The sequence below is a fragment of the Seriola dumerili genome, unplaced genomic scaffold, assembly GCF_002260705.1.
Source record: "Seriola dumerili isolate Sdu_G_001 unplaced genomic scaffold, Sdu_1.0 BDQW01000533.1, whole genome shotgun sequence".
Lineage (NCBI taxonomy): Eukaryota > Metazoa > Chordata > Actinopteri > Carangiformes > Carangidae > Seriola > Seriola dumerili.
The window spans coordinates 2,760,665-2,781,395 of NW_019174788.1; the positions used below are offsets into that span (position 1 = coordinate 2,760,665).

The following is a 20,731-nucleotide window of genomic DNA, read 5'->3' on the forward strand; positions in this document are numbered from 1 at the left end:
ACTGTGGAATTCTGAACCTGCAGTGTTGACCAAAGAACACAATAGAATTTCAGTAATTAACACACTTCATTATTCATAAATATATGTGGTAAATAAAAAATAAATAAAATGCACAATTAACTATCTATCCTAGAGTTTCCATGTGAATAGATGTTTGTGAGTAATGTGTAATATGGCTCGGTAAATTCAGTTAGTGTGGCAAAAACTAAATACTTTTAATTTGAAACTTGTCTGGAGATCTTCATACAGTAATTTTATTTTGGCTAATATATTGCTAATTATTTCATAAATATCTTTAATGTTGGCACAAAACAAGATTAAAATAAAAATTGAATACCTGTATCAGCATTGCTGCTTCTCACAGAGAAAAAACAGAGTCGCGCCAGATGAGAACAAACATCCTTGATGCTTGAGACGTCAGTCTCTCTCCACAGGACAAACTTTGTACTAAAATGCAATAAACAGCAGGGAACTGAACCAAAGGAAACTCCACAGTTAATCATCATCATCCTGTCAGTTTATTCTGTAGTTTCTAGACTAACACACTTTGTGCAGGGCTTTGACCACTTTCTTTTATGGTAAAGCACTTTGTGCTCAGTTCTTGAAACATTCTGTATCATTGAATTTATCACAATAATCTTTACAACAAGAGCACAAGAACAATTATCTATAATCCAGCCATGTTCCAGGGCCCCTGTCCAATGTTTAAGCCCTCTGAACCTATTTTCTGCAGCAACTGAGACAAGTAAAGACTATTCTCTTAACACACAAGACTGATATTTTTAGCAAACATTTAATTAACATTTAATTAATAATATCATTTATATCACAGATATGTCAGTATCGGCGCATATTTTCCGATATGTGCTGATATGAATACTTATTTAATAAGAGAAATAATGCAGATGGAAATGCTCGGGTCAAGTCAAGTTATATAGGCAGCATTTATGTTATATATATGATCTTTTGTTTCATTCAAGTATATATAATATATTTACATATTTGTTCTTATGTTTTTTATTTATACTTTATTAATAAGTCAATAATAATTCAAAGTTATTTTTATAGTTAATTTATTTAATTCCCAGTGAAATTTACCGCTTCAGTGCACTGATGTCATTTTGGAAAATAAAGTTTTATTGTTAAACTTTAAAATATCCTGCTTTCATAAAATATCTTTTTCACAACTGTTTTATATATATATATGTATATCAGCCACATATAATATCTGAATTCTTTTACTCTCTAATATCGGTATCGGCATCAGCCCAAAAATCAAATACCGGTCAGACTCTACACAAAAGGCCCCCAAAATTAGGTGACATGTCAGTGAATGAAGTAGTACGTGAATATCTGGTCAGGTGTGGGCTTCTGACTCAGAGCTGAAGGGAGAGCAAATATAAAAAGAGCATTAAGAAGAGTTTGTCGATGAAGCAGAGTCAGCATGGAGGTCATTATTGGCTTCAAATTGGATTATAAGATATTGTGTTAAATATTTTGAACAGCCACTAAGTCTGAGGTATGGCAGGAATGTTATTAGGAGAAAATCTGTCACTGTTGTTTCAGTTCCACCAGAGGACGACATAAGCCAAACATTACATTTTTGCCTCATTAAAGGATTAGTTCGTCCAAACCACACATACAATAAAAAATAAAAAATTCTGTCATTAGGTTTCATAAAGACCCAGGCTTTTAACAGCTGGATCACATTTGAATCAAATTACACTTTTGACATCAAAACCAGCAGCAACAGTGAAAGAGCACGGTATCACAACACAGAGTCCAGCCTCTTATCTTGTTTCGGCTTCACTAAGAGTGATACAGTAATAAGTGAATTGGCAGCGTTGTTTTCCTCCAGGAGAGGAACCTGTTCATGAAAAGTATCTACATTAATCCAGTAGTTGATGTATGAGGTCGACATTGTCTCATCCAGTGTTATCAGAATCCTCTCTGATTGATGCAAAACTTATATCATTCCTATATTGAACATCCAACTTTTTTTTTCAAAATTTGGTAAATTAATTCTTAAATTAAAATTTTATTTAAAACCAGTCTATCCCAGATTATCCCCTGAAAATGATTAGATGTTGTCGATCATCCTAATTTTAACACTCTACAACCAACAAGAACAGAAAAAATACTTATATGTGGAGCTTGAATTGACATTTGTTTTTTCAAAATATTTCAATTTAGCACTTAAAGTGTTGTGAGCAGCTTCAAAAGATAAATATTGGAAGCATAACAATATCACAGTTACACATTGTACCTGCATCAGCACTGTTGCCTCTCACAGAGAAGAGCAGAGTCGCCCAGATGAGAACAAGCATCCTGATTCAAAGCTGAAGACGATCGGTCTCTCCCTCCACAGGGAAAACTCTTCATTTCACAAACACACAAAAAAACAACATATAAGAAGTTCAGGTGATGAAACTGAACCAGCGACACCTTCATGGCTGACTGTACATATTTAAATACAGGATGTTGCATGTTTAGCGATTCCGTAGTTACATTAATACATTTGGCTCAAATCTTCTGTAGAGTTGTAAGTCCCCTGAAATATTTATTTTTTTATTATTTCCCCCATCCTTGATTTTCCCAACTGATAAATAAATTAAAAAAAACACACATTGTATTACAGTAGTTAGGGAAGGGTGAATATACTTTTTACAGTTTCCATTAACAATTTTAAAATGATTTAGTGTTACCTCTTTCTGTCTCTTCACTCCTCTGTGATCTCTGCTCGGTGTCTCTGCTCTGAACTGACTCTACTTCTCTTCTTCCTCCTCTTGTACCTCTTCCCTCTTTGCACTACAACAAGTTTGCAGGAAGTTTCTCTAAACACTGCTGGCTGTTACTTCCTCTCTCATTAGACTACCACGTTTACAGCTAAAACTTCTATATCACATTATACACAATATAGTTGAGAAGGTGCAGCTTAAACACTCGATGAAATGAAACAACACGTTATTTTTTAAAGTCTGAAGAAAACAAGTATCCTGGTACAATGCACAACACACATAGAGGGATGTTCATGACTGAATGGTGTGTATTACTGGCTCATATCTGCAGTGCCACTTATAATAACGAATGTCAATAACTGAGTCATTAGTTTAATCATTAGTTTATTCATACATGAAAAAAGACAACCCTGTCAATGATTAGGTGCATTAAATACCTGCAGATTCAAAAAGAAATGATCTGGGTTCATCCGAGTTCTTTATATGAACTGCATAAAACCTTGTGGTAAGAACTTTTGCATTTGAAACAGTGTTTCTTTTTTGGTTCAATGGTGTATTGTGCAAAGTCTTTCAAAGCTGCGTTCTCAGAGAGGTGGATCAAGCAATTAGTCATCTTACTTTGCCTAATATGGCATCACTGGATTCTGTTTAATAACTTCCTTTTCACACACATAGATATTAACGGCCATTTTAGCCACAAACTATAGCTGTCCTTATCAGTTACTGATTCAACACTCACTGAACTGTCACAGAACCTGTAGATATTGCAAAATATATGAAAAGCTTAAAAACTGACAACTCAATGGGTTAGCTCCAAACATAAACAAATGTATTTTCTGTTAAAACATAAAACCTGCTTACTTAGTACTGAGAGTCAACCTGATTTTTAACACATTTTTCAAAAGGGGAAGTAATCCATGACCTGCTGAAGAGCAGCAGCTTTAACAGAGCTATAGAAGCAAATTAGCTTGAAATAACATGATAAAATGAAGATTATTAAAACTGACATTGCACTGATCTGTAATCCCTAAAGGCATAAAATACAAATAGCTATAGGCAACTGAAATGTCATTACCATCCACCCACTGCAAATCAGCAAGAAACAAGGAAACTGATATTGGGTATATATTCTAGGGACACCTTCTTGATTTGTCAAATTCAGACCGCTGAAGTCTCATTAACTCCATCTTGTAATGCTTACTTTGCAGAGAATGAGATCAGTAGATGACACTGCGTACAATGGAACTACTCTAGGAAGGGATCTTACTCTTTCAGTGTACTGTATATAATCTAATCTATATCATGTCTGTACAAAGTTTGAAGGCAGTTTGTTCAATGGTTTCGATTTTTTAGTCTGAATCAAGGTGGCGGACGGACTGACATTTATTACCAAAAACAGATAACCACTTGGACCAAAAGGGCACAACATACTACAGCACAATAACACTTGAATGAGGAAATTCTGCCCAACTTCCAGTCCACCTTGAGTCAAATGAGTGCAGATGCATAGCACCAAAAATGTAGAGGTGTTACGTATCTCAGTCACAGTTTATCACAAGCTGAATTTGGCTTTTGAAGATCACAGCGCTGGTGGTGTTAATCCATTACATCTGATGAGAGCAATGACACTTTATCTTCAGGCATTTCCAAGACACAATCCTTACATCTCACCCATTATATCCTTTACATTGGAGTACACCGCCATGTCCTCCCCTTCCTCCTCTCCTGGGACACAGCATTTTGTCTCCTCATCCTCCTCCTTCATGACCCTCTCCTCTTTCCCCTCCAACATTTCACCTTCTTCTCCACCGTCGTCTTCTCTTTCCTCTTTTACTTCTTTTTTGATTTCAGCATACTCTGTCTCTGCGGTCTCTTGTTTCTTTGCCGCCTGCCTGAGACTCCTTCTTTTCAACAGTGAGAAGTCAATGCTGGCGTACTCCACGTCTTTTGGCCCAGTGTCCAGTACAGGGGCTGTTTTCTCTGCTGCCACAGCTGCATCTTCAGCTCCCTTTCGGCCGTGGGTCTGATCATCTTCTACTGCTTGACCATCATGTATCTGCCAGGTACAATGTAAATGATATGACTGATTCAGCAGCTGCTACAAGCCCAAAAACTCTACACTATGCATTAACTCTCTCTGTCTGGGATATTTTGCATTGCTGCCAACTATTCTTTTTAAGTCATAGCCATGTTTCTGTTCCTCCCGGCTACAGCTTGAGTCTTTTCACTTATGTATGTATCTGCTTTGTGTGATGGTTAGATTACTGTTATATGGTCATCCAGAACAGTCTTTTCAAATCAGTCTATTTAAAAGTGCATTGCAAAGCAACAAAACGGGAACTCTGACCATAGAAGAAGACATGGTGTCGACTGTGATAAAATAAACAGTATCTCAAGTTTGCAGGTCTGCAACTTTCAGCGCTCTGCAACTTGATTTTCATGTAGGAAATGAATCAAGCATAGATATACATAAAGTTATGCTTGCATGAGTTGATTGACATGAGCTGCTTCATTTAGACTTCACCATCAGTGGCTCATTCATCAACTGCTTGGCTACAAGCTGACTAATGACGTCCAGTCATATTAATGCAGGTGTACAAAGCAGCATTTAAAACCTGACCCTTGTCACCATTACTCAGCTGATGCTGTACCTCCCTTCACCACACCAACCTCCTCCTTATGTGCTGCATTACTGCAGGGTTTCATGTCGACGTATGTTAAAAGTTTGTTAAGAGGGGATTGGTTCATATAACAGACTCTCTGTTGCTGCTCAGAGTCTTTGAGAGCTCACTCCAAGAGAAGCGCCTTCTCTGTACAATGCAATTGTGTTGTCGTTTGGTAATTATGGTTGGTTCCCTGAATAAAGTGTCTGTGACTGAAACGGAAACCACATTCACACGTCTAAAATAAAAAAACACAAAGTTCTCCATAATGGTCAGCAGTACTGCTATCTGTACATTATTTGTAAAAAATGGACTAAACATGCACATGGTTGTTTAAGAAAGAGATAGGGAGTATCTCAAACCATTAACTGATATATATACTATAAGATGAATCAATATAAATACCAGTGGATCCTCTTGACTGGTCACCATCTCCACAGTCTCATCCAGATTTCCAGAGTTCGCTTTTTTTCTGAAAAAAAAGAAGAGTAAACGTAATTAAACAGCAAGATATTTACATGTATAATTATCCACTAAGAAAACCTAAGAAATAATTAATCAAATTAATAGTGCACCTGTGGCATTTTTTTGCGAAACAGCAGATGATTGCTGAAAGAAGAACACCAATCAAAAAGGCAATGATGGTTTCCAACCGTGAAATACTTTTTAATAATGGATTGGATGGTTCTGCAATCAGAGGGAACAAAAGAAAAAATGTTGATGCCCATGTGTTTCTGAACAATTATATACATGCGAAAGCTTGCCCAATATGTGTCTGAACAAAAGAGGTAAAATAGGTCATAAAAACGTCATAAAGCAGTGGTCTATGGTAGCAGTGTTGTGGTTGAGAACATGTACCACCTTGTGTGATAGAGTTTTTTTGGATGTTGAGGTTCATCTTTGCTTCCCCATTTTCATTGCCGCTGACACAGTCAACAACAGTGTTGCTGGGATCTTTTACAGTGAGAATGACGGTGCTGTTGACTGTGTGGTTTGTCACAGTGGTAATGACTGAGTACTCAGTGTAGTTCTTCAACAGCGGCCATTTGATGGTGGGTAAGGGAATCCCCTCAGTGATACACACACAGGTCAGGAGCTCCGACTGAACCTCACATCTAGAGTTTTTTGAGATCTTTGAAAACCCTGTAAACACACAAGCAGGATCACAACATCACAACAATATGCTGACAGATTAAAATGTGAACATAAACCTCCTTCTCAAAAAGATTAGTACAGTCTACTTACAAGTCACTGTCACATCAGCATAAATAGTCACATTCGTGTCCAGGTGTTTTGCTGTACAGACGTACTGTCCAGAATCTTCTGCGGTCACATTAGGGATGAGAAGTCTGGCAGATCCAGTGTTGCTCTGCAGGTTAGTTCCATTGTGCAGGTTTGTATTGAGGCCAAGTTTAGTCCATGTAATAAGAGATGGAGGGAAACTTTCAAGGCTGCAGGTCAGATTCAGAGCACTTCCCTTCTTAACAGTTGTATCCCCAGTGATCCCAGGTTCTCTCATATCTGTGAAGCACATTTTAAACATACATACATTTGAGCTGAATATAAAGAGGGAGGGGACAGATGAAGAACTTTTTCTAATCAATTCAAAACATCTTTAAGTAAAGCAATTCATTGTATATATCACATACAGTAGTGCAACTTCAGAGTAATTTTAGGAGTTCTAAAAAAGTACCAAAAAACAGCCATATTGTCAATTCTTTACATAAAACTGTATAAATATAGGTATCAGTTAAGTATATAAGTTTTTGTGATTGCATGTACTTAAGCAGTCTGCCACAGTCTATGTTTTTAAATACTACCACTAGAGGGTGCTAAAGTTTAATACATTTCAAAATGCCATAGAGTGACATTAAAGTGATAGTTTGGGTTATTTGACGTGGGGTTGTGTGAGGTAGTCCTGCACAGTCAGTGTGTTACCTGCAGTATATTCAGATCAGTGCGCTGCCAGTTTAGAGAAGCAGCTGGGATCAATGGCACAGAAGCTGAGCGATGTGCTGCTGTGCACGGGGCCAGCAGAAAAAAACATGTTTTAGACAAAAGCCGCCTACAGAAACAATCCAATATCTGTTTAAATGTACGCTTAATTTAGAATATTTCCAGTGCTTCATCTTCTCGTCACCACAAAGTGAAGTTTAGCTCTTTCTGATTCACTCAGCTGACCTGCGACTGTGGCATAATACAGTTCACACTGTAGGTGCACTTGTGTGTAGGAATATGGCAGTTCAGCAGAACAATGTAGGACCAAAGGAAAGTGCTGTTTTGATGGGAAGATAATGACCTGAAAATATTCTACATGAAGCGTATATCTAACTGTTTCGGGGGCGTCTTTTAAAAGTGTCTAAAACACATTTTTTCTGCTGTTCACAGTAGCACAAATCTCTCTGCTAGTGTGCCATGTTCCCTGCTGCCTCTCCTAAATGGCAGCGTGTCAGTCTGAATCTATTGCAGGAAATACACCGACTATGCATGACCACGTCATACAACCCCACATCATATGACGTGAACCATCCCTTTAACAACAACACAAGTTTTTATTATTCTAAACATGTGGCTGTGGTGAAGATGACGACCACCTGAAAGCTGTCACACAGCAACAAAGCACAAAATCTAAGTTACAACAGAAACTAAAAGACACCATTAAACGTCAGTACAGTAAAAGACATGCAGTTAGAAATGATGAAAATGGCCTAAAATATTGCACATTTGAAGGTGCAGGGTAGGGCAAGTTATTGAGGGTGAATTGGGAGGGTTATTAAATTTGGTGTCTGTAGTAAACTCATAGTTTCAGTTATCTGCTACGAAAAAACTACAGTACTATTAATTTACCATCTGAAAACACAATGTAGAACAATGTACTTACATATCACTGTTACATTCACATTTTTCTTCCAGCTGTTATTCAGATGTTTTGCTGTGCAGATGTACAGCCCAGATTCATCTTCTGTCACATTAGAGATGGAGAGAGTGGCCACTCCACTTCCTTGCTGCAGGTAAGTTTCAGTGTCGTTCTGCAGGTCAGTTAATGTGTCGTTGTGCAGATTAGTTTCTGTTCCATTTTGAATGTTTAGGTCGGACAGTTTAGTCCACACGATGAGTAATGGAGGGAAACTGTCAACACTGCAGGTCAGATTCACAGTCTCACCCTCCTTCACACTTGTATCCCCAGTGACTCTAATTTCCTTCACATCTATGACACAAAAAGACATGTTGCACAATTATATAGCATCACTAAATTCAAGAACACAGATGATGATGTAACATTCAACACAGTTCAGAAAACCCTCAGAAAGAGCGAATCTCAGTGAAGTACAGTATGTGCTACTCACAGGTCACATTCAGAGTCACTGTCTCCTCTGTTGCAGCGTTTCCTGTGAAGCTGACCTTACAGGTGACACTGGTGCCGTGGTGTTCAGCTGAAGGGTTAAAGGTCAAATTTGAACTGTGTTTCTGTGTGACAGCGGACAGACTCTCAGTCTTGAAATCAGTGATGTTTCCTGTGATGTGGGAGCCTTTCTCTCCTGCTCCTCTCCACGTCCAGGTGATTTGAGGATCAGATCCAGAGCAGAGACCAGGAGCAGTGCAGGTCAGTGTGGTCTGCTGTCCCTCTGTCAGAGGAGGAATCGTCACCTCGGGCTTCTGAGTCAGAGCTGAAGGGAGACCAGTCCATAAGTGGAATCAGGTGAGCAGCCTGAAGGTCATCTTTCACTTAAATTTGGGTTCAATTAATCTGATATTTTGATAAACTCTTCAATGAGGGAACCAGTAGGAACTGGCTGCCCACAGAGGTCGACAAATGCCAAACATTACTTTATGTCCCATTAAGACTGTAAATACACCAGATATGTCAGTGCAGTTCAAAAGGCACAACATTTCACTTTATATGTTTATTGTAGTTCTTCTTACCTTTAATAGAGACAGTTGCCCTTGGAGGGTATGTCAACCCATCTGATCTTCCATTCAGAATACCATTAACTCTGAATTGATATGATCCAGAGTCTGACTCCTTCAGGTCATTGATGATGATGCTGCAGTTCCTCTGACTCACATCAGGCTCCAACTGTGACACTCGCCCTCTAAACTCAGACTGAATTTTTATGTTGTTTTTGTTAGTGTGGAATATAACGTCTGAATCACTACATTTTTCTTCAGTTGGTTCACATTTGTACCAAACTAGCTTTTGGGGTGTAAAGCTATAACTAGTAGTGAAAGAGCACGGTATCACAACACAGAGTCCGGCCTCAGCTGTTATTTCTCCTTCAGGCAGAGTGATACAGTATCCATATAGGAAGCGTAAACATTGTTGTCTTCCTCCCACTGATGCACCTGTTAATGCAACAGTAAGACAGAAACAGGGAATGAGAAAGTTACACCATGACATTAAATAAATGATGAAGAAATGTCATATAGTACATCGACTGTATCTTAGTTATATAACTGCTGTTAGAAGTGTTGACCAAAGAACACAATAGAATTTCAGTAATTAACACACTTCATTATTCATAATATATGTGGTAAATAAAAAAATAAATAAATGCACAATTAACTATCTATCCTAGAGTTTCCATGTGAATAGATGTTGTGAGTAATGTGTAATATGCTGGTAAATTCAGTGTGGAAAAACTAAATACTTTAATTTGAAAGCTTGTCTGGAGGATCTTCATAAGTACATTTATTTTGGCAAATTATTGCTAATTATTTCATAAATATCTTTAATGTTGGCAACAAAACAAGATTAAAAATAAAAATTGAATACCTGTATCAGCATTGCTGCTTCTCACAGAGAAAAACAGAGTCGCCCAGATGAGAACAAACATCCTTTGATGCTTGAGACAGTCAGTCTCTCTCCACAGGACAAACTTTGTACTAAAAATGCAATAAACAGGCAGGAACTGAACCAAAGGAAACTCCACAGTTAACATCATCATCACGTTCAGTTATTCTGTAGTTTCTAGACTAACACACTTTGTGCAGGGCTTTGACCACTTTCTTTTATGGTAAAGCACTTTGTGCTCAGTTCTTGAAACATTCTGTATCATTGAATTTATCACAATAATCTTTACAACAAGAGCACAAGAACAATTATCTATAATCCCAGCCATGTTCCAGGGCCCCTGTCCAATGTTTAAGCCCTCTGAACCATTTACTGCAGCAACTGAGACAAGTAAAGACTATTCTCTTAACACAAGACTGATATTTTAGCAAACATTTAATTAACATTTAATTAATATATCATTTATATCACAGATATGTCAGTATCGGCGCATATATTTTCCGATATGTGCTGATATGAATACTTTTATTAAGAAGTAATAATGCAGTGGAAATGCTCGGGTCAAGTCAAGTTATATAGGCAGCATTTTATGTATATATGATCTTTTGTTTTCATTCAAGTATATATAATATATTTACATATTTGTTCTTATGTTTTTTATTTATACTTTATTAATAAGTCAATAATAATTCAAAGTTATTTTTATAGTTAATTTATTTAATTCCCAGTGAAATTTACCGCTTCAGTGCACTGATGTCATTTTGGAAAATAAAGTTTATTGTTAAACTTTAAAATATCCTGCTTTCATAAAATATCTTTTTCACAACTGTTTATATATATATATGTATATCAGCCAACATATCGATATCTGAATTCTTTTACTCTCTAATATCGGTATCGGCATCAGCCCCAAAAATCAAATACCGGTCAGACTCTACACAAAAGGCCCCCAAAATTAGGTGACAATGTCAGTGTAGAAGTAGTGACATGGTCAGTGTGGGCTTCTGACTCAGAGCTGAAGGGAGAGCAAATATAAAAAGAGCATTAAGAAGAGTTTGTCGATGAGCAGAGTCAGCATGGAGGTCATTATTGGCTTCAAATTGGATTATAAAGATTATTGTTAAATATTTTGAACAGCCACTAAGTCTGAGGTATGGCAGGAATGTTATTAGGAGAAAATCTGTCACTGTTGTTTCAGTTCCACCAGAGGACGACATAAGCCAAACATTACATTTTTGCCTCATTAAAGGATTAGTTCGTCCAAACCACACATACAATAAAAAATAAAAAATTCTGTCATTAGGTTTCATAAAGACCCAGGCTTTTAACAGCTGGATCACATTTGAATCAAATTACACTTTTGACATCAAAACCAGCAGCAACAGTGAAAGAGCACGGTATCACAACACAGAGTCCAGCCTCTTATCTTGTTTCGGCTTCACTAAGAGTGATACAGTAATAAGTGAATTGGCAGCGTTGTTTTCCTCCAGGAGAGGAACCTGTTCATGAAAAGTATCTACATTAATCCATTAGTTGATGTATGAGGTCGACATTGTCTCATCCAGTGTTATCAGAATCCTCTCTGATTGATGCAAAAGTTATATTATTCCTATATTGAACATCCAACTTTTTCAAATTTTTTTAAATGAATTCTTAAATTAAAATATTTAAACCAGTCTATCCCAGATTATCCCCTGAAAATGATTAGATGTTGTCGATCATCCTAATTTTAACACTCTACAACCAACAGAAACACAAAAAATACTTATATGTGGAGCTTGAATTGACATTTGTTTTTTCAAAATATTTCAATTTAGCACTTAAAGTGTTGTGAGCAGCTTCAAAAGATAAATATTGGAAGCATAACAATATCACAGTTACACATTGTACCTGCATCAGCACTGTTGCCTCTCACAGAGAAGAGCAGAGTCGCCCAGATGAGAACAAGCATCCTGATTCAAAGCTGAAGACGATCGGTCTCTCCCTCCACAGGGAAAACTCTTCATTTCACAAACACACAAAAAAACAACATATAAGAAGTTCAGGTGATGAAACTGAACCAGCGACACCTTCATGGCTGACTGTACATATTTAAATACAGGATGTTGCATGTTTAGCGATTCCGTAGTTACATTAATACATTTGGCTCAAATCTTCTGTAGAGTTGTAAGTCCCCTGAAATGTTTATTTTGAAGCACTTTCCAGAGAGCTGCAGAATAAATAAACTTTTCTCATTTGTAACAGCTCATTTGAAATAAAAATGTACAATCTCACCCCCCATCCTTGATTTTCCCAATTGATAAATAAATNAGTGAAAGAGCACGGTATCACAACACAGAGTCCAGCCTCTTATCTTGTTTCGGCTTCACTAAGAGTGATACAGTAATAAGTGAATTGGCAGCGTTGTTTTCCTCCAGGAGAGGAACCTGTTCATGAAAAGTATCTACATTAATCCATTAGTTGATGTATGAGGTCGATAATGTCTCATCCAGTGTTATCAGAATCCTCTCTGATTGATGCAAAACTTATATCATTCCTATATTGAACATCCAACTTTTTTTTTCAAAATTTGGTAAATTAATTCTTAAATTAAAATTTTATTTAAAACCAGTCTATCCCAGATTATCCCCTGAAAATGATTAGATGTTGTCGATCATCCTAATTTTAACACTCTACAACCAACAAGAACAGAAAAAATACTTATATGTGGAGCTTGAATTGACATTTGTTTTTTCAAAATATTTCAATTTAGCACTTAAAGTGTTGTGAGCAGCTTCAAAAGATAAATATTGGAAGCATAACAATATCACAGTTACACATTGTACCTGCATCAGCACTGTTGCCTCTCACAGAGAAGAGCAGAGTCGCCCAGATGAGAACAAGCATCCTGATTCAAAGCTGAAGACGATCGGTCTCTCCCTCCACAGGGAAAACTCTTCATTTCACAAACACACAAAAAAACAACATATAAGAAGTTCAGGTGATGAAACTGAACCAGCGACACCTTCATGGCTGACTGTACATATTTAAATACAGGATGTTGCATGTTTAGCGATTCCGTAGTTACATTAATACATTTGGCTCAAATCTTCTGTAGAGTTGTAAGTCCCCTGAAATATTTATTTTTTTATTATTTCCCCCATCCTTGATTTTCCCAACTGATAAATAAATTAAAAAAAACACACATTGTATTACAGTAGTTAGGGAAGGGTGAATATACTTTTTACAGTTTCCATTAACAATTTTAAAATGATTTAGTGTTACCTCTTTCTGTCTCTTCACTCCTCTGTGATCTCTGCTCGGTGTCTCTGCTCTGAACTGACTCTACTTCTCTTCTTCCTCCTCTTGTACCTCTTCCCTCTTTGCACTACAACAAGTTTGCAGGAAGTTTCTCTAAACACTGCTGGCTGTTACTTCCTCTCTCATTAGACTACCACGTTTACAGCTAAAACTTCTATATCACATTATACACAATATAGTTGAGAAGGTGCAGCTTAAACACTCGATGAAATGAAACAACACGTTATTTTTTAAAGTCTGAAGAAAACAAGTATCCTGGTACAATGCACAACACACATAGAGGGATGTTCATGACTGAATGGTGTGTATTACTGGCTCATATCTGCAGTGCCACTTATAATAACGAATGTCAATAACTGAGTCATTAGTTTAATCATTAGTTTATTCATACATGAAAAAAGACAACCCTGTCAATGATTAGGTGCATTAAATACCTGCAGATTCAAAAAGAAATGATCTGGGTTCATCCGAGTTCTTTATATGAACTGCATAAAACCTTGTGGTAAGAACTTTTGCATTTGAAACAGTGTTTCTTTTTTGGTTCAATGGTGTATTGTGCAAAGTCTTTCAAAGCTGCGTTCTCAGAGAGGTGGATCAAGCAATTAGTCATCTTACTTTGCCTAATATGGCATCACTGGATTCTGTTTAATAACTTCCTTTTCACACACATAGATATTAACGGCCATTTTAGCCACAAACTATAGCTGTCCTTATCAGTTACTGATTCAACACTCACTGAACTGTCACAGAACCTGTAGATATTGCAAAATATATGAAAAGCTTAAAAACTGACAACTCAATGGGTTAGCTCCAAACATAAACAAATGTATTTTCTGTTAAAACATAAAACCTGCTTACTTAGTACTGAGAGTCAACCTGATTTTTAACACATTTTTCAAAAGGGGAAGTAATCCATGACCTGCTGAAGAGCAGCAGCTTTAACAGAGCTATAGAAGCAAATTAGCTTGAAATAACATGATAAAATGAAGATTATTAAAACTGACATTGCACTGATCTGTAATCCCTAAAGGCATAAAATACAAATAGCTATAGGCAACTGAAATGTCATTACCATCCACCCACTGCAAATCAGCAAGAAACAAGGAAACTGATATTGGGTATATATTCTAGGGACACCTTCTTGATTTGTCAAATTCAGACCGCTGAAGTCTCATTAACTCCATCTTGTAATGCTTACTTTGCAGAGAATGAGATCAGTAGATGACACTGCGTACAATGGAACTACTCTAGGAAGGGATCTTACTCTTTCAGTGTACTGTATATAATCTAATCTATATCATGTCTGTACAAAGTTTGAAGGCAGTTTGTTCAATGGTTTCGATTTTTTAGTCTGAATCAAGGTGGCGGACGGACTGACATTTATTACCAAAAACAGATAACCACTTGGACCAAAAGGGCACAACATACTACAGCACAATAACACTTGAATGAGGAAATTCTGCCCAACTTCCAGTCCACCTTGAGTCAAATGAGTGCAGATGCATAGCACCAAAAATGTAGAGGTGTTACGTATCTCAGTCACAGTTTATCACAAGCTGAATTTGGCTTTTGAAGATCACAGCGCTGGTGGTGTTAATCCATTACATCTGATGAGAGCAATGACACTTTATCTTCAGGCATTTCCAAGACACAATCCTTACATCTCACCCATTATATCCTTTACATTGGAGTACACCGCCATGTCCTCCCCTTCCTCCTCTCCTGGGACACAGCATTTTGTCTCCTCATCCTCCTCCTTCATGACCCTCTCCTCTTTCCCCTCCAACATTTCACCTTCTTCTCCACCGTCGTCTTCTCTTTCCTCTTTTACTTCTTTTTTGATTTCAGCATACTCTGTCTCTGCGGTCTCTTGTTTCTTTGCCGCCTGCCTGAGACTCCTTCTTTTCAACAGTGAGAAGTCAATGCTGGCGTACTCCACGTCTTTTGGCCCAGTGTCCAGTACAGGGGCTGTTTTCTCTGCTGCCACAGCTGCATCTTCAGCTCCCTTTCGGCCGTGGGTCTGATCATCTTCTACTGCTTGACCATCATGTATCTGCCAGGTACAATGTAAATGATATGACTGATTCAGCAGCTGCTACAAGCCCAAAAACTCTACACTATGCATTAACTCTCTCTGTCTGGGATATTTTGCATTGCTGCCAACTATTCTTTTTAAGTCATAGCCATGTTTCTGTTCCTCCCGGCTACAGCTTGAGTCTTTTCACTTATGTATGTATCTGCTTTGTGTGATGGTTAGATTACTGTTATATGGTCATCCAGAACAGTCTTTTCAAATCAGTCTATTTAAAAGTGCATTGCAAAGCAACAAAACGGGAACTCTGACCATAGAAGAAGACATGGTGTCGACTGTGATAAAATAAACAGTATCTCAAGTTTGCAGGTCTGCAACTTTCAGCGCTCTGCAACTTGATTTTCATGTAGGAAATGAATCAAGCATAGATATACATAAAGTTATGCTTGCATGAGTTGATTGACATGAGCTGCTTCATTTAGACTTCACCATCAGTGGCTCATTCATCAACTGCTTGGCTACAAGCTGACTAATGACGTCCAGTCATATTAATGCAGGTGTACAAAGCAGCATTTAAAACCTGACCCTTGTCACCATTACTCAGCTGATGCTGTACCTCCCTTCACCACCCCAACCTCCTCCTTATGTGCTGCATTACTGCAGGGTTTCATGTCGACGTATGTTAAAAGTTTGTTAAGAGGGGATTGGTTCATATAACAGACTCTCTGTTGCTGCTCAGAGTCTTTGAGAGCTCACTCCAAGAGAAGCGCCTTCTCTGTACAATGCAATTGTGTTGTCGTTTGGTAATTATGGTTGGTTCCCTGAATAAAGTGTCTGTGACTGAAACGGAAACCACATTCACACGTCTAAAATAAAAAAACACAAAGTTCTCCATAATGGTCAGCAGTACTGCTATCTGTACATTATTTGTAAAAAATGGACTAAACATGCACATGGTTGTTTAAGAAAGAGATAGGGAGTATCTCAAACCATTAACTGATATATATACTATAAGATGAATCAATATAAATACCAGTGGATCCTCTTGACTGGTCACCATCTCCACAGTCTCATCCAGATTTCCAGAGTTCGCTTTTTTTCTGAAAAAAAAGAAGAGTAAACGTAATTAAACAGCAAGATATTTACATGTATAATTATCCACTAAGAAAACCTAAGAAATAATTAATCAAATTAATAGTGCACCTGTGGCATTTTTTTGCGAAACAGCAGATGATTGCTGAAAGAAGAACACCAATCAAAAAGGCAATGATGGTTTCCAACCGTGAAATACTTTTTAATAATGGATTGGATGGTTCTGCAATCAGAGGGAACAAAAGAAAAAATGTTGATGCCCATGTGTTTCTGAACAATTATATACATGCGAAAGCTTGCCCAATATGTGTCTGAACAAAAGAGGTAAAATAGGTCATAAAAACGTCATAAAGCAGTGGTCTATGGTAGCAGTGTTGTGGTTGAGAACATGTACCACCTTGTGTGATAGAGTTTTTTTGGATGTTGAGGTTCATCTTTGCTTCCCCATTTTCATTGCCGCTGACACAGTCAACAACAGTGTTGCTGGGATCTTTTACAGTGAGAATGACGGTGCTGTTGACTGTGTGGTTTGTCACAGTGGTAATGACTGAGTACTCAGTGTAGTTCTTCAACAGCGGCCATTTGATGGTGGGTAAGGGAATCCCCTCAGTGATACACACACAGGTCAGGAGCTCCGACTGAACCTCACATCTAGAGTTTTTTGAGATCTTTGAAAACCCTGTAAACACACAAGCAGGATCACAACATCACAACAATATGCTGACAGATTAAAATGTGAACATAAACCTCCTTCTCAAAAAGATTAGTACAGTCTACTTACAAGTCACTGTCACATCAGCATAAATAGTCACATTCGTGTCCAGGTGTTTTGCTGTACAGACGTACTGTCCAGAATCTTCTGCGGTCACATTAGGGATGAGAAGTCTGGCAGATCCAGTGTTGCTCTGCAGGTTAGTTCCATTGTGCAGGTTTGTATTGAGGCCAAGTTTAGTCCATGTAATAAGAGATGGAGGGAAACTTTCAAGGCTGCAGGTCAGATTCAGAGCACTTCCCTTCTTAACAGTTGTATCCCCAGTGATCCCAGGTTCTCTCATATCTGTGAAGCACATTTTAAACATACATACATTTGAGCTGAATATAAAGAGGGAGGGGACAGATGAAGAACTTTTTCTAATCAATTCAAAACATCTTTAAGTAAAGCAATTCATTGTATATATCACATACAGTAGTGCAACTTCAGAGTAATTTTAGGAGTTCTAAAAAAGTACCAAAAAACAGCCATATTGTCAATTCTTTACATAAAACTGTATAAATATAGGTATCAGTTAAGTATATAAGTTTTTGTGATTGCATGTACTTAAGCAGTCTGCCACAGTCTATGTTTTTAAATACTACCACTAGAGGGTGCTAAAGTTTAATACATTTCAAAATGCCATAGAGTGACATTAAAGGGATAGTTTGGGTTATTTGACGTGGGGTTGTGTGAGGTAGTCCTGCACAGTCAGTGTGTTACCTGCAGTATATTCAGATCAGTGCGCTGCCAGTTTAGAGAAGCAGCTGGGATCAATGGCACAGAAGCTGAGCGATGTGCTGCTGTGCACGGGGCCAGCAGAAAAAAACATGTTTTAGACAAAAGCCGCCTACAGAAACAATCCAATATCTGTTTAAATGTACGCTTAATTTAGAATATTTCCAGTGCTTCATCTTCTCGTCACCACAAAGTGAAGTTTAGCTCTTTCTGATTCACTCAGCTGACCTGCGACTGTGGCATAATACAGTTCACACTGTAGGTGCACTTGTGTGTAGGAATATGGCAGTTCAGCAGAACAATGTAGGACCAAAGGAAAGTGCTGTTTTGATGGGAAGATAATGACCTGAAAATATTCTACATGAAGCGTATATCTAACTGTTTCGGGGGCGTCTTTTAAAAGTGTCTAAAACACATTTTTTCTGCTGTTCACAGTAGCACAAATCTCTCTGCTAGTGTGCCATGTTCCCTGCTGCCTCTCCTAAATGGCAGCGTGTCAGTCTGAATCTATTGCAGGAAATACACCGACTATGCATGACCACGTCATACAACCCCACATCATATGACGTGAACCATCCCTTTAACAACAACACAAGTTTTTATTATTCTAAACATGTGGCTGTGGTGAAGATGACGACCACCTGAAAGCTGTCACACAGCAACAAAGCACAAAATCTAAGTTACAACAGAAACTAAAAGACACCATTAAACGTCAGTACAGTAAAAGACATGCAGTTAGAAATGATGAAAATGGCCTAAAATATTGCACATTTGAAGGTGCAGGGTAGGGCAAGTTATTGAGGGTGAATTGGGAGGGTTATTAAATTTGGTGTCTGTAGTAAACTCATAGTTTCAGTTATCTGCTACGAAAAAACTACAGTACTATTAATTTACCATCTGAAAACACAATGTAGAACAATGTACTTACATATCACTGTTACATTCACATTTTTCTTCCAGCTGTTATTCAGATGTTTTGCTGTGCAGATGTACAGCCCAGATTCATCTTCTGTCACATTAGAGATGGAGAGAGTGGCCACTCCACTTCCTTGCTGCAGGTAAGTTTCAGTGTCGTTCTGCAGGTCAGTTAATGTGTCGTTGTGCAGATTAGTTTCTGTTCCATTTTGAATGTTTAGGTCGGACAGTTTAGTCCACACGATGAGTAATGGAGGGAAACTGTCAACACTGCAGGTCAGATTCACAGTCTCACCCTCCTTCACACTTGTATCCCCAGTGACTCTAATTTCCTTCACATCTATGACACAAAAAGACATGTTGCACAATTATATAGCATCACTAAATTCAAGAACACAGATGATGATGTAACATTCAACACAGTTCAGAAAACCCTCAGAAAGAGCGAATCTCAGTGAAGTACAGTATGTGCTACTCACAGGTCACATTCAGAGTCACTGTCTCCTCTGTTGCAGCGTTTCCTGTGAAGCTGACCTTACAGGTGACACTGGTGCCGTGGTGTTCAGCTGAAGGGTTAAAGGTCAAATTTGAACTGTGTTTCTGTGTGACAGCGGACAGACTCTCAGTCTTGAAATCAGTGATGTTTCCTGTGATGTGGGAGCCTTTCTCTCCTGCTCCTCTCCACGTCCAGGTGATTTGAGGATCAGATCCAGAGCAGAGACCAGGAGCAGTGCAGGTCAGTGTGGTCTGCTGTCCCTCTGTCAGAGGAGGAATCGTCACCTCGGGCTTCTGAGTCAGAGCTGAAGGGAGACCAGTCCATAAGTGGAATCAGGTGAGCAGCCTGAAGGTCATCTTTCACTTAAATTTGGGTTCAATTAATCTGATATTTTGATAAACTCTTCAATGAGGGAACCAGTAGGAACTGGCTGCCCACAGAGGTCGACAAATGCCAAACATTACTTTATGTCCCATTAAGACTGTAAATACACCAGATATGTCAGTGCAGTTCAAAAGGCACAACATTTCACTTTATATGTTTATTGTAGTTCTTCTTACCTTTAATAGAGACAGTTGCCCTTGGAGGGTATGTCAACCCATCTGATCTTCCATTCAGAATACCATTAACTCTGAATTGATATGATCCAGAGTCTGACTCCTTCAGGTCATTGATGATGATGCTGCAGTTCCTCTGACTCACATCAGGCTCCAACTGTGACACTCGCCCTCTAAACTCAGACTGAATTTTTATGTTGTTTTTGTTAGTGTGGAATATAACGTCTGAATCACTACATTTTTCTTCAGTTGGTTCACATTTGTACCAAACTAGCTTTTGGGGTGTAAAGCTATAACTAGTAGTGAAAGAGCACGGTATCACAACACAGAGTCCGGCCTCAGCTGTTATTTCTCCTTCAGGCAGAGTGATACAGTATCCATATAGGAAGCGTAAACATTGTTGTCTTCCTCCCACTGATGCACCTGTTAATGCAACAGTAAGACAGAAACAGGGAATGAGAAAGTTACACCATGACATTAAATAAATGATGAAGAAATGTCATATAGTACATCGACTGTATCTTAGTTATATAACTGCTGTTAGAAGTGTTGACCAAAGAACACAATAGAATTTCAGTAATTAACACACTTCATTATTCATAATATATGTGGTAAATAAAAAAATAAATAAATGCACAATTAACTATCTATCCTAGA

General features: G+C 38.0%; 2 protein-coding genes and 1 long non-coding RNA gene across 4 annotated transcripts in view; all 3 read right to left on the bottom strand.

The window, feature by feature from the left end:
- LOC111235794 overlaps positions 1-2,754 on the bottom strand; it is a 2,936-nt gene extending 182 nt beyond the window's left edge. Inside the window, exons 1-2 of the long non-coding RNA XR_002665696.1 lie at positions 2,706-2,754; positions 2,267-2,376 (exon numbers count right to left, since the gene is read on the bottom strand). This is a non-coding gene — a long non-coding RNA (uncharacterized LOC111235794). The remainder of the gene's footprint in view (positions 1-2,266; positions 2,377-2,705) is intronic.
- Positions 2,755-3,272: 518 nt separating this feature from the next.
- LOC111235792 (sialic acid-binding Ig-like lectin 10) lies at positions 3,273-13,506 on the bottom strand. Of its 2 annotated transcripts, XM_022764344.1 has the most exons (10): positions 13,458-13,506; positions 13,019-13,128; positions 9,326-9,745; positions 8,749-9,069; positions 8,283-8,609; positions 6,647-6,922; positions 6,263-6,544; positions 5,977-6,088; positions 5,807-5,873; positions 3,273-4,794 (listed from the first exon to the last, which is right to left on the bottom strand). In XM_022764344.1, the coding sequence occupies exons 2-10, from the start codon at positions 13,077-13,079 to the stop codon at positions 4,399-4,401; spliced, it is 2,262 nt and encodes a 753-aa protein (XP_022620065.1). In that variant the 5' UTR covers positions 13,080-13,128; positions 13,458-13,506; the 3' UTR covers positions 3,273-4,398. The 2 variants fall into 2 exon arrangements, with proteins under 2 accessions (XP_022620065.1, XP_022620066.1); XM_022764345.1 differs by lacking the exons at positions 13,019-13,128; positions 13,458-13,506 and adding an exon at positions 10,176-10,281.
- Positions 13,507-14,024: 518 nt separating this feature from the next.
- Positions 14,025-20,731, bottom strand: part of LOC111235791 (sialic acid-binding Ig-like lectin 10) — a 13,363-nt gene continuing 6,656 nt past the window's right edge. Inside the window, exons 4-11 of the mRNA XM_022764343.1 lie at positions 20,078-20,270; positions 19,501-19,821; positions 19,035-19,361; positions 17,399-17,674; positions 17,015-17,296; positions 16,729-16,840; positions 16,559-16,625; positions 14,025-15,546 (exon numbers count right to left, since the gene is read on the bottom strand). Of these exons, the coding sequence (XP_022620064.1) occupies positions 15,151-15,546; positions 16,559-16,625; positions 16,729-16,840; positions 17,015-17,296; positions 17,399-17,674; positions 19,035-19,361; positions 19,501-19,821; positions 20,078-20,270 (1,974 nt within the window). The 3' untranslated portion in view covers positions 14,025-15,150. The remainder of the gene's footprint in view (positions 15,547-16,558; positions 16,626-16,728; positions 16,841-17,014; positions 17,297-17,398; positions 17,675-19,034; positions 19,362-19,500; positions 19,822-20,077; positions 20,271-20,731) is intronic.

What these genes read in the sequence shown, in the direction of transcription:
- LOC111235792 (XM_022764344.1), bottom strand. Translation starts at nt 13,079, where the DNA reads ATGCTTGTTCTCATCTGGGCGACTCTGCTCTTCTCTGTGAGAGGCAAC. An exon ending in TTCGCAAAAAAATGCCACAG is followed by an intron (nt 5,874 to 5,976) that starts GTGCACTATTAA and finishes CTTTTTTTTCAG; the next exon opens with AAAAAAAGCGAACTCTGGAA. An exon ending in CCAGTCAAGAGGATCCACTG is followed by an intron (nt 4,795 to 5,806) that starts GTATTTATATTG and finishes TGTACCTGGCAG; the next exon opens with ATACATGATGGTCAAGCAGT.